General features: G+C 37.4%; 2 protein-coding genes across 6 annotated transcripts; one reads left to right on the top strand and one right to left on the bottom strand.

The window, feature by feature from the left end:
* The first annotated feature begins 4 nt into the window (after positions 1-4).
* On the top strand, positions 5-5,882 carry LOC122631660 (uncharacterized protein CG7065-like). Of its 3 annotated transcripts, XM_043817616.1 has the most exons (7): positions 5-159; positions 240-889; positions 1,066-1,177; positions 1,392-2,113; positions 2,382-2,485; positions 2,576-2,684; positions 2,795-5,882. In XM_043817616.1, exons 3-7 carry the CDS (start codon positions 1,076-1,078, stop codon positions 5,640-5,642), a joined length of 3,885 nt encoding a protein of 1,294 aa, XP_043673551.1. In that variant the 5' UTR covers positions 5-159; positions 240-889; positions 1,066-1,075; the 3' UTR covers positions 5,643-5,882. The 3 variants fall into 3 exon arrangements, with proteins under 3 accessions (XP_043673551.1, XP_043673554.1, XP_043673552.1); XM_043817619.1 differs by lacking the exon at positions 240-889; XM_043817617.1 differs by having other exon boundaries at positions 5-889.
* Positions 5,883-6,763: 881 nt separating this feature from the next.
* On the bottom strand, positions 6,764-10,197 carry LOC122631662 (kinesin-like protein KIF3B). Of its 3 annotated transcripts, none has more exons than XM_043817621.1 (3): positions 10,042-10,197; positions 9,780-9,950; positions 6,764-9,465 (listed from the first exon to the last, which is right to left on the bottom strand). In XM_043817621.1, exon 3 carries the CDS (start codon positions 9,418-9,420, stop codon positions 7,234-7,236), a length of 2,187 nt encoding a protein of 728 aa, XP_043673556.1. In that variant the 5' UTR covers positions 9,421-9,465; positions 9,780-9,950; positions 10,042-10,197; the 3' UTR covers positions 6,764-7,233. The 3 variants fall into 3 exon arrangements, with proteins under 3 accessions (XP_043673556.1, XP_043673557.1, XP_043673558.1); XM_043817622.1 differs by having other exon boundaries at positions 9,780-9,982; positions 10,042-10,174; XM_043817623.1 differs by having other exon boundaries at positions 9,780-9,964; positions 10,042-10,169.

The raw sequence follows: 10,197 nt of genomic DNA, 5'->3' as shown, positions 1-10,197 counted from the left end.
AAAGCGTCGATCTTATGATATACATACACCTACGTACAATTATACATATGTAAGCATGCGCATTTTGTTAAATGTGGAATTTTTTTTTATCAAATAAGATATCAAAGAATATAACCATTAACGAAGAAATTATTGGGAACTTCTTGAAATCATAGTTTGGTAAGTGAAAAAAAGTTTCCTTTAATAACATTCCAGGTAAAAAAAACAAAGAAAACAATCCAAATTAGTAATATCGACAGGGACGATATGCAGGATCGTCGGGCTGGACTGCTGAGAAATAGCTACTCGACTGTAGCTGATGAACTTTTTTTATACTACTGGCCAATGATGCATGAATAGTATACTTAAAGCTGGTGTAATTACGACATTAGTTTCGATAATCTTAAATTATCTTGTTCCAGTGAAAATATAACCTCTCATTTACTAGGATCTATGTGCCTTAAATACCTTCCAGTGTATCACCTGTCTCATCTGACACAAAATATAAATTGCGTTCTATACTATTATAACATATTCTATTTGTATAGCCATTATCAATGAAAACCATCTTTTAATTGCATAATTGATTTCTATACTGTTGATATATATATTCCTATGTCGATGTTCACAGTATTGCTCATCGTATATCGTCAGTGGCATCTTTATGACATCTTTATCTTTTTAAACATAGATACAGATCTTAAATAAAGATGACATCTTTGTCTTTTTTCTTAAATGTTGTCTACAAGACAACGAAATTTTACTTATATACAGTTTGCAAAGTTAGTGAATCTTAACTTTGCATTGCTAGTGACGGTTCTTATGTTATTTACTTAGTTAATTGTTTTGTGGTATTTGTGGTTCCTGAAGAAAGAACACGTTGTTAAAGCAAAAGCAAATTGCTTTATCGGTAAGTAACTGGAGTTTTATATAAATACTCCAGTATAAATAATATTCAGAGTCTTACGTTTGTATTATCCTATAAGTCTTTATTTTGTAAGTTTTATAAAGTTGTGTAAAAATTCTTACCGATCTTAATGTTTTATCTCTTCTGTATTCATTTGTATATCGCTTTGATACTTTCAGAAAGTGTGTAATGGGTGATCTTTCTATTCGTGGATCAACTATGCAGAATTTTGATGATCTTGATATAGAAGGGCGTAATCCTTCTCATCTTTCAGAAGAAGATAAGGAAAAGGTAATGAAAATCTATCACTGATCCAGTGTTAAAACAATTACAGAATAATAAGTGTAAGTTTTATAACAAATTAATGAGAACGAACTAATAAAATAAGTAAATAAATTGAAATCTATTGCAAGAATTAAATTTAATTGATAACCACATATTTGTAATATGTTTTTTTAAATTTGTAAAAGATTAGTGTTTTTGACACGATATTTATCTTCTACAGGAAGAACATGATCGGAAACGCTTAATGCGAAGCAGTGTAACTGCTGAAGATGGCACACTCAGACCTGTGTATTCCAAAACCGATGATGGTGACATATGGTGTCACATTTGTAACATTGCTCTGTTTGGAGCACATAAATTGATAAGTCATAATTCGTGTAATCGTCATAAAATTAAGTTGGACGAATGGCCATACCCCGTGTTACTATGGTCGAAACGTTCTGATATCGCGAAAGCAACTGCTCCTGTACAATCAACTGCCATTACGGATGCTTTGGCTCCCGGTGAACCAGTACCACCAGGAATGGAAGATCAATTAACAAGAACGACGACGATTCAAGTGAGTTTAGATCGCCATAGAAGTTCGCCGCTTGTTGGTCTTGAATATTTACTTGAACTTGTGGACAATGATTCCTGCGAACCCAGTTATACTTGTGTTTTGTGTGATAAACGTGGTGATCCACGGACTGTGATGGCTCATATTACCAGTTACAATCATCGGATAACATATTTGAATAGGCATTTTCCAACAATATCGCGAGCAATTACAGAATTACCGCGTACTCCTAATTACAAACGTGGAGCCAACGAAATATCAGTGTTAGCAGCAAAAAAAATTGAAGAACGATTTGGAAGACTACAGCCGCAATTAGTAGACAAGAATCAATTTGAAAAAAATAAAATGCAATATATCAAAAGGGTATATCAAGACTATCATTTTAGGTAAGTTGGTATATATTTTTAATTCTATGTACCTTAAGTGTATATTAAATTCTGTTTCCTCTTAACAATATCCCACATTTATACAACATTTAAATAAAACATGTTTTACTTAAATGTAAAGTAAAGATGGGATGAAAATCTATAAGTATGTTCTGTATTATATTATGTATAAAATCAATAGAAACGCTTCAAAAAAAATTGTAACAATTGATTAAAATAAGTTATCTGATATTACCTTACAATCAAAATGGTTGTTTCCTACATACAGGGAAACACCTGAGTTAACATTAATGGAAGTTTACGATGTGAGATGGGTGACAAACTTTGAAGAAAAGATGGCTGAAATTGCTGGTAATAGTGGTAATAAAAAAGGTGAGTATACAATATAAAGTTCTTTTATAATTATCAAACTTAGTGTGTTGATTTATGCTATGATATCAAAACTTAATTTCTGGTATTAAGATTCTCAATCACCCGAAGAGAAAACAGATGGCAAATTTAAAAAGGAAGAGAAGAAACAAGAAAGATCATCTCCGAAGAAAACAGAATCTAAGCAAGATGTTACAAAATCGTGAGTTGTCTATAACTTTGTAAGATAGGTCAAACATACGGGACAAAGCTACTAATATTATATTCCATCGCATAATCATTTAAAATATTATGTTTTTAAAACATTTTTAGGGTTTTCAAGATACGAATTCTTACCAAGGACAAATTAAATTTACGTAAACCCAGTGAAAAAAACACGGAAAATTTAAAAAAATCTCCTAAACGTCCGTCAGACGAGACGAAGTCCCTTTCATCATTATCAAGCATATCAAGCAGCCCATCGCCTTCGCGTTCAAGATCACGTTCCCCCATTCGTGGTAGAAGAAGTAGTGTATCGGACAAGAGTAGCAAGTATCGTACTAGATCACGATACTCTCGTGATCGTTCGCGTTCGCGTTCACGTTCGCGTTCTCGATCACGATCGCGTTCGTTGGAACCACTTCGAGAACGCGACAAGTGGGACAAGTATCGAGAACAAATCAGACGAGCCGAGGAGACACTCGATCGTGCACTAAAATTTCACGAAAAGAATCCAGAGAAACATCCTTCTTATCCAGACGAGTGGAAGAAGTTTTGGAACAGACGGTACAAAGAATTGCAAGCCGAGGGCAAAGACCCGAGCAAACACGACTTCAAACCCGAATGGATCGAATTTTGGAACAAACGAATGCGCGAGATTCACAATGATCAATTACAACAAAGGAAAGAAGAAATCAGAAAACGATTGGAATTATCAGAAGAGAAGCCTCCAGAAAAATGGATTCCACCTTCGAGTAGACGCGAAAGATCGCCTCCCTCGAAACGTAACAGACATCGTATTGAGAGTGACGATGAAGTCGAATACGTAGGTACGAAAACGATAAAAACAGATTATTACGATCGTCACGATCCACGAGAAAGAGACTACGTTTATTCTTCCTATTCACGAGGAAAAAGTAGTATGTATCGTAGTTATTATTCTCGAATTGCACCACGTACGAGACCTATCCATTACGCGACACCGTATCCCGTAAAAGACAAATCACCAAGCCCACCGCAAAAGGAAGAAGTACTTAGCGAAGATTTAGAAGTGGTAGGTTTATTGCGGCTTCTGACAGCTCTCGAGGGTCAATTAGGCTCCCTAGGCCCTAAAATAGTGTCACTTTTATCACGAGCATTAGCCGCCGAGAAAGCGAAGCCCAATTCCGCTGAGGAATTGCTTTACGACGAAGAAGTGAGCGTCCTATTCGAAACGGTTAAAGAGAAACTGAAAGGGCAGCTTTTTGCTGGCATGATAGAAAAAATGGCCATCGCGCCAACAAAGACAGCAATACAAAACATAGCGCAATTATTACACAAAGCAACTGAAAGTAAGAAGAAGATGGAAGAGGAAAAGAAGAAAAAACATGAGCTTCTCGAAGCGAGTAGAACTAGTAATTTTATGAGTGGAAGAACTGTATATCCTAGACCCGTTAACCTAGAAATGGTTACACCACCAATTAATTCCGAACCAGTCACCGTTCCTGGCGTAGGAACCGTAGACAAAGTTGCGATAGCTCAACAAATCGCTGCTGCTCTTGTTGCGCAAGGCAGATCGAATGTGTCTCAGGAAGAATTAGAAACATTGATAAATGCGGTAGTTGGTATGGCGGAAGCATCGAAACATTCGGACAAGCCTGTTACCACCGCTGACTTTGTGAAAGGTTTAGCAAGTGGTAGTACCGGCGTAACTGGTAGTGTTACAAGTGGTATCACGACTGGAATTACAGGCACCTTTCAAAGTAGTACGTCCACGTCCGCATCAACTTTAGTAACTTCGACGTTAACCGACACGATGGATCAAGTTTCAAGAATGGAAAATTTATCGGACGCAGATTTAAAGACGCTCTTACAAAATTTCAAAGATCTAAGCACCCACGAACAGCACGGTCTTATAAATTTCCTTAAAAAGTTAGAAGCAACCGATTTACCCAGAGTAGAAAAATTAAGAGCATTCGTTAATTTAAGCGTCGTGGTACCTTCTAGTATATCCTTATCAAAAAAATCACCTACCCCTGAACTGCTCGAAATGTCAACGAGCAAGACGAATAGAAAAGCCTCGCCGTTCTCTACGCGTAAAGGAAATCAGAATCCATCGGATGAAGAAAACAAATGGGTACCTAAGTTAGATATGTTTGCTAACGACGATGAGGAAGAACAACAGCAACAAAAGAAAGACGAGGATAAATCTAAAGTGAAATTAGAATTATCGGACGATGACGACGATTATACTTTCGAAGACATTTACAAAGCAGCCGATAAAAATGTGAATGAAAGTGAGAAAGCCAAAAAAAGGACACGTGCTTTTTCGAAATCGATTTCGAATTCGCCTCGCTCGTGGTCTAGATCACGTTCGCGTTCGCGTTCGCGTTCACGATCACCAGCAACGAGAACTTCGGATATCGCGAAATCTAATGATCCCAATGCGATTCTAAACGAAACTAAACGTTTAATAGCAAATATCATGGGTGATCTTCCAAACAAATACGTACCAAAATCACATATAAACTTCGCCAGTGAAAATTCAGAACAAAGATCGTCAGGTTCGAAGATGATGGATCATACTTCATCGTCGATAGCTCCAATGCAAAACTTTTATAATCAAAGTTATGACCCATCAACTAATCAGCCACCGCGACCACAAGCTCCACCATTAACTTATCCAAACGTACCTAATCAACAATTTCCGAATTATCCACCTCAACCGCAAGTTTTTGGTTCTAATCAGAATTACATGGACAATGGTTATAATTATCAAGGATATAGTAACATGAGTAATCAAAATCAATATGGTCCGTCGACCGTGCCACAAAATCAATACTCTCCACAGCAAGGATATGGTGCTTCTACTGGTTACGGTGGTCCACCAGGTGGTCATCCATCCGGTTATCCTCAACAACAATCACCTCAACAACCGCAACAACCGTATGGTGCATACGCGCAACAGCAACGTTTCTATTAAAGACTTCATTGTATAATATGCTAGCGCGTGTGTCGATAAAAGAAAACCATTAACTAATTTTATACGAATCATCGATACTCGATCAAAACAGTATCTTTTTATTCCTAAATGTTTTTGCAAGTACTTTCAACTAACTCGGAATAGGATTATCAAGATAATCTTTTACAATGTTTTATGATCAAAATGTCGGAAGTTTTAATTTCAGAAGAGAGAACATTATTATCCGTATATTTATGTTAATACGGCCACAGAACTTTTTATTTACCAACAAATTTCCAATTTTGTCCATTGTATAAATATAAAAAAAACCAATGCGTTTTGCCTGCGTTACTACTTTCCGATGAAGACTTCATTTTTTCGTCACTTGTGATTTTGAAGTATTCTCATCATAACATTGTTCTTTTTTATACGCGTATCTATTAAAATTATTTTTCTTTTTTTATCGCTTTATCCTATCACGAAAAAATCGCGCAAATACTACTATCGTTTCAACGTGAAAATTGTACAAGAAAAGTGAACATGTATGAATGAATGTGTTTCATATTACTGTGTATGTGCTCGATCGATACGTCCTACGTGGTAAAAGAGTAAGTAATAATGCAGTGTGTTATATTGAACTGTGCAAAATATATCTACACATATATGTTTTGCAAAATATTTCAATATTACTAATTAAAAAATATATATTTCGTACATTAATATATATATATATATATATATATATATATATATTCATATATATATATGTATATATTATTGTTATTGTTATTATCAATTGCAGTATGTTAAAAAAAATAATCTATGTGTTATATTATCCGATAAGATAAGACGTCCATTTAAGTTTCATTTTATTTCGATTCTTATTACTATCATTTTTTAGACGTTACAGAGAAAGCAGATAAACATTGTACCGGAGAAATCTGAAAAAATGCTGATGCCATAAAAAAAAGAAAAATAAATAAATAAATAAATAAACGTTAACAACGTATCGACATAAACACAGCAGCGGACAAACAAACAAACGACTTGTAAAAATGTAACATTTAAAATGATTACGAATCATGTCGAAAAGGAATTAATCGTAATCACTAGAAAAGAATGATTGTAAGACGATGAGAAAATACATAAAAATGAATCATTTATTTTCGTAGTTTCAATCTTGTACTGTTCTCGTTTGTATATAAGTAAACATTGAAAATTTATCTTCGTGGTTTAATAGAATGATAATTGAAAGAAAAAAATGTGCCGTTTAAGCGAAGATAAATGCGCGAGCAAAAACGACTATATGCTTCTCGTGCTTTATTGTTACAACAAATAATTCATCGAAATATCAATGTCTGCTAACTACTTAATAATTGCACAATGACTAGGTTCCAAAGATTCCGGCTCGTTCGTGCCTTCCTTTCTTCCTTTTTTTTTTTTTTTTTTTTTCCAATGAGAGAAAAAGAGATAGAAAGAGAAAGAGATTAGGCGAGCGCATCGCGAAGAATTAAATAGAAGCACAGGACGCGCAGTTCATCAAATATTTACACTTTTCTTTACAGAGAGCCACAAGAGGACGAGAACGAAAGAACACGAAGAAAAGCGACGACTATTTAGGTACGAGTCCTCTAGTTTTCGGATAAACGGGAGTCGGGATTTGTTGCATCTTCGGAACGCTTCTTGGCCTGATCCTTGCCGATTGTAATCGTGGCTTGGAGCGTAATTTTGCGTTCGAAGCATCAACATCGATGTCTCCTTCGTCTCGAAGAGCCTCTTCGAGCACAGCTTGAATGGTTGGCGCGATAGCTGGTCCGTGATAATCCAAAGTGGTTCTAGCTGGCATGTCCAGATCTAAATTCAAAATATTTTCTCCGGCATAACGGCATCCACGTCCCATTGCTAAAGCAATTCGAGCATATTCGGAAATTGGTCGACGTGCTCCGGGAACCGACGTAGGACGTTTTATCGTTTCAATATTCGATGCTTCCGGATTTTTCAAAATCCAACAGTCTTCTTCCTCGTCGAAATGTATCCTCGATAATATCTTGTTCTTCTCTTCTTCGGGAATAAAGTTTTCAATTATCAAATATTTCAGTTTGAGCTCCTTCATTAATTCATGCTGCGTTTGTTCCAAATCACGTCTATCTCTGTTAAAATCATTGGTCACGTCATCCAATTCTTGCTTCAATGCTTGCAATTTGGTAAAACATTTCCTCAATTTTCTCGATTTGACGTCTACCTCCTGCTGCAAGGTCGTATATGTTTCTCGTACACCGACCATAGTTAATTCCTCGTCTTCGAGCTTTTGTTGCATCTCGACTTCGCGCTTCTTACGCTCGGCAATCTCTGCGGCCTTTTGTTCCAATGCTCTTTGTTGTTCGTTCGTATGATCTATAATATTCTTCCCACCGCACAACATTTTGCTCTCTAAATCTTTTATTCTCGTTATAAGGTTCTCAGTCTCTTGTTTCTCGGCTCTCAGTTGCTCAGCTATCAATTTCTTATCAACTTCGATGGTCTTGTTATTGTCCTCTCCTTTACTATCCTCCGCATCTGACTCCGAATCCGCAAGATCGTCTTCTCTTTTCTTCTTCGTTTTCCTCTTCTTACGTTGTACCATACTCCTCTGAGCTAGTTTCTCCTTCAAACGACCGATCTCTTCCTGATACTGTCTCAAAAGAGCATCCTTAGGATCTTCGTTTATTCGTGGCTTGTTCTTAATGTTCTTCGCGCGATTGGCATAACGCAAAGTCGTAAGTGTTTCGTCATAATTGTAACTGGCAGGGCCAATGTTCGCGACCATAATCGTTTTCGAATTTCCCCCTAAAGAATCCTGTAACAATCTGGTAAGTTTGGAATCTCTGTAAGGAACATGAGTAGTTTTCCCATCGACTAATGCCGAAATAACGTTACCCAGAGCAGAAAGGCTTAAATTAATTTTACTCGCTTCCTTCAGTCTTTCACCGGACGCACCGGTTTTACTTTGTCTCTCGCTACCAGCGAGATCGACTAGATTCAAACGACCTACTCTAATGCCGCCGTTATCACCAATGGATCCCATCTCGATGGTGATCAAAAATATCGCGTGAGAGCGGGAGCTGTGCTCGTTCATGTTGGTAGCACCGATCGTCCTATTTTGATTACCTTCGTTCATCAATCGTTGAATCTCTGCTGCGCTCTTGCAAACGGCTGTTGACAAATCTTTCACGAAGACACCAGATTCAGGTTTCTCTTTCAGCTCGAATCGAAGACTCTGATCGCGATGAAGAAGATCGCGTATCTCTTCCTGATAAATTTCCAAGTAACTCGCTCTCACGAGATATTGCATGTTCTCCGATCTGCCGATGTGATTGAATATGTGCTCGAAGGATCTTGGTATTATGCCACGTTTTTCGTGTTCCATCTTTGAGCCTTCCATCGTGTAAGTTTTACCTGTCCCAGTCTGGCCGTAAGCAAAAATGGTGCCATTGAAACCATCCAATACCGAAGAAACCAAAGGTCTCACAGTTTCCTCATAAAGTTCTTGCTGGGTCGAACGCCAATCGTAGACAGCGTCGAAGGTGAAGACCTTGACATTGTCCGTAGACGGATCGTCCCGAGGATGACGAATCTCTACCACTCCTCTTGACGGAATGACGTCGACCACACGAACATAGCTTCGTGCTGTTTCCTTTTCGTCCATTGGTCTGCATCTTACAACGACCTGGACGCACTGGGTCGCCACATCTGCCGATCCTGCGCTCGATCTCGAACATTTTTTTTTCGAACTCTTCGACTGATTGTCGAGCTTATCCATACTTAAGCAGGAAAGACCAAACACGTGGAGTTGAGAAAAATTTACCTATCGAAAGAACAAAAAAAAGGAACATTCCCACGTCAATACGATCAATTATTCGAATTTAATAATTCGATACAAAGGAAACATTATTCGATGATAAATGAAATGTCGTTTCTGTCGATCCTTGTCATGATCATGTCCGAAATAAAAAGTGACATACGCGTATCGTACTATCAACTAAATCATTACATTTCAATGATATCTTTTTTGTACGGACACTCTTACTTACGTACTTTTACGTGACAACTTTTTTGAAATAATTGACATCGCGACGAGAGGTAAAAATAAGAGAAAAAATTTCTACGACGAGTGCATACCTTTTTAGGAAGTTTATTTGTCCCGTTGAATGCAACGAAGAAGCAGGATGTGGTTGAAAGACAGGTTAGACGGAGCTGAGATCGACGATTCTTCGGCTTCGTGTCCGTAGATTATACTTCTCTGCAAGGTATCGGTATTGATCCATTGTTTGCCTCCGGGACTCCCTCGCACTGTCAACACGCGACTCGTGTTGTCGTTACGTCTGTTATTATCGACTTTCAATAATGTAACGACTTAGTGATCATTAATATTTAAACTTACGCGACGATATCAGCCGTATTGCGATGAAAATACACGACGTAGAATCCTTGAGATGAAACGAAACGAAGGCATGGCTTTCTCTGCTTTCAAGTAACACAACAGACAGCGGCAATAGATATGTAAAATGGATTAGTAGACTCGTAAACGCCGAGTATG

The sequence above is a fragment of the Vespula pensylvanica genome, chromosome 9, assembly GCF_014466175.1.
Source record: "Vespula pensylvanica isolate Volc-1 chromosome 9, ASM1446617v1, whole genome shotgun sequence".
In the NCBI taxonomy this organism is placed as follows: Eukaryota; Metazoa; Arthropoda; class Insecta; order Hymenoptera; family Vespidae; genus Vespula; species Vespula pensylvanica.
Note: the sequence above shows the minus strand (reverse complement) of the source record. Positions and strands in the feature narration are given on the sequence as shown.

Bases quoted from the DNA above. Each gene is read 5' to 3' on its own strand.
- LOC122631660 (XM_043817619.1), top strand. From the start codon at position 1,076: ATGGGTGATCTTTCTATTCGTGGATCAACTATGCAGAATTTTGATGAT. The intron at 1,178-1,391 runs GTAATGAAAATC...TATCTTCTACAG, and splicing joins CAGAAGAAGATAAGGAAAAG to GAAGAACATGATCGGAAACG. The intron at 2,685-2,794 runs GTGAGTTGTCTA...AAACATTTTTAG, and splicing joins AAGCAAGATGTTACAAAATC to GGTTTTCAAGATACGAATTC.
- LOC122631662 (XM_043817621.1), bottom strand. From the start codon at position 9,420: ATGGATAAGCTCGACAATCAGTCGAAGAGTTCGAAAAAAAAATGTTCG.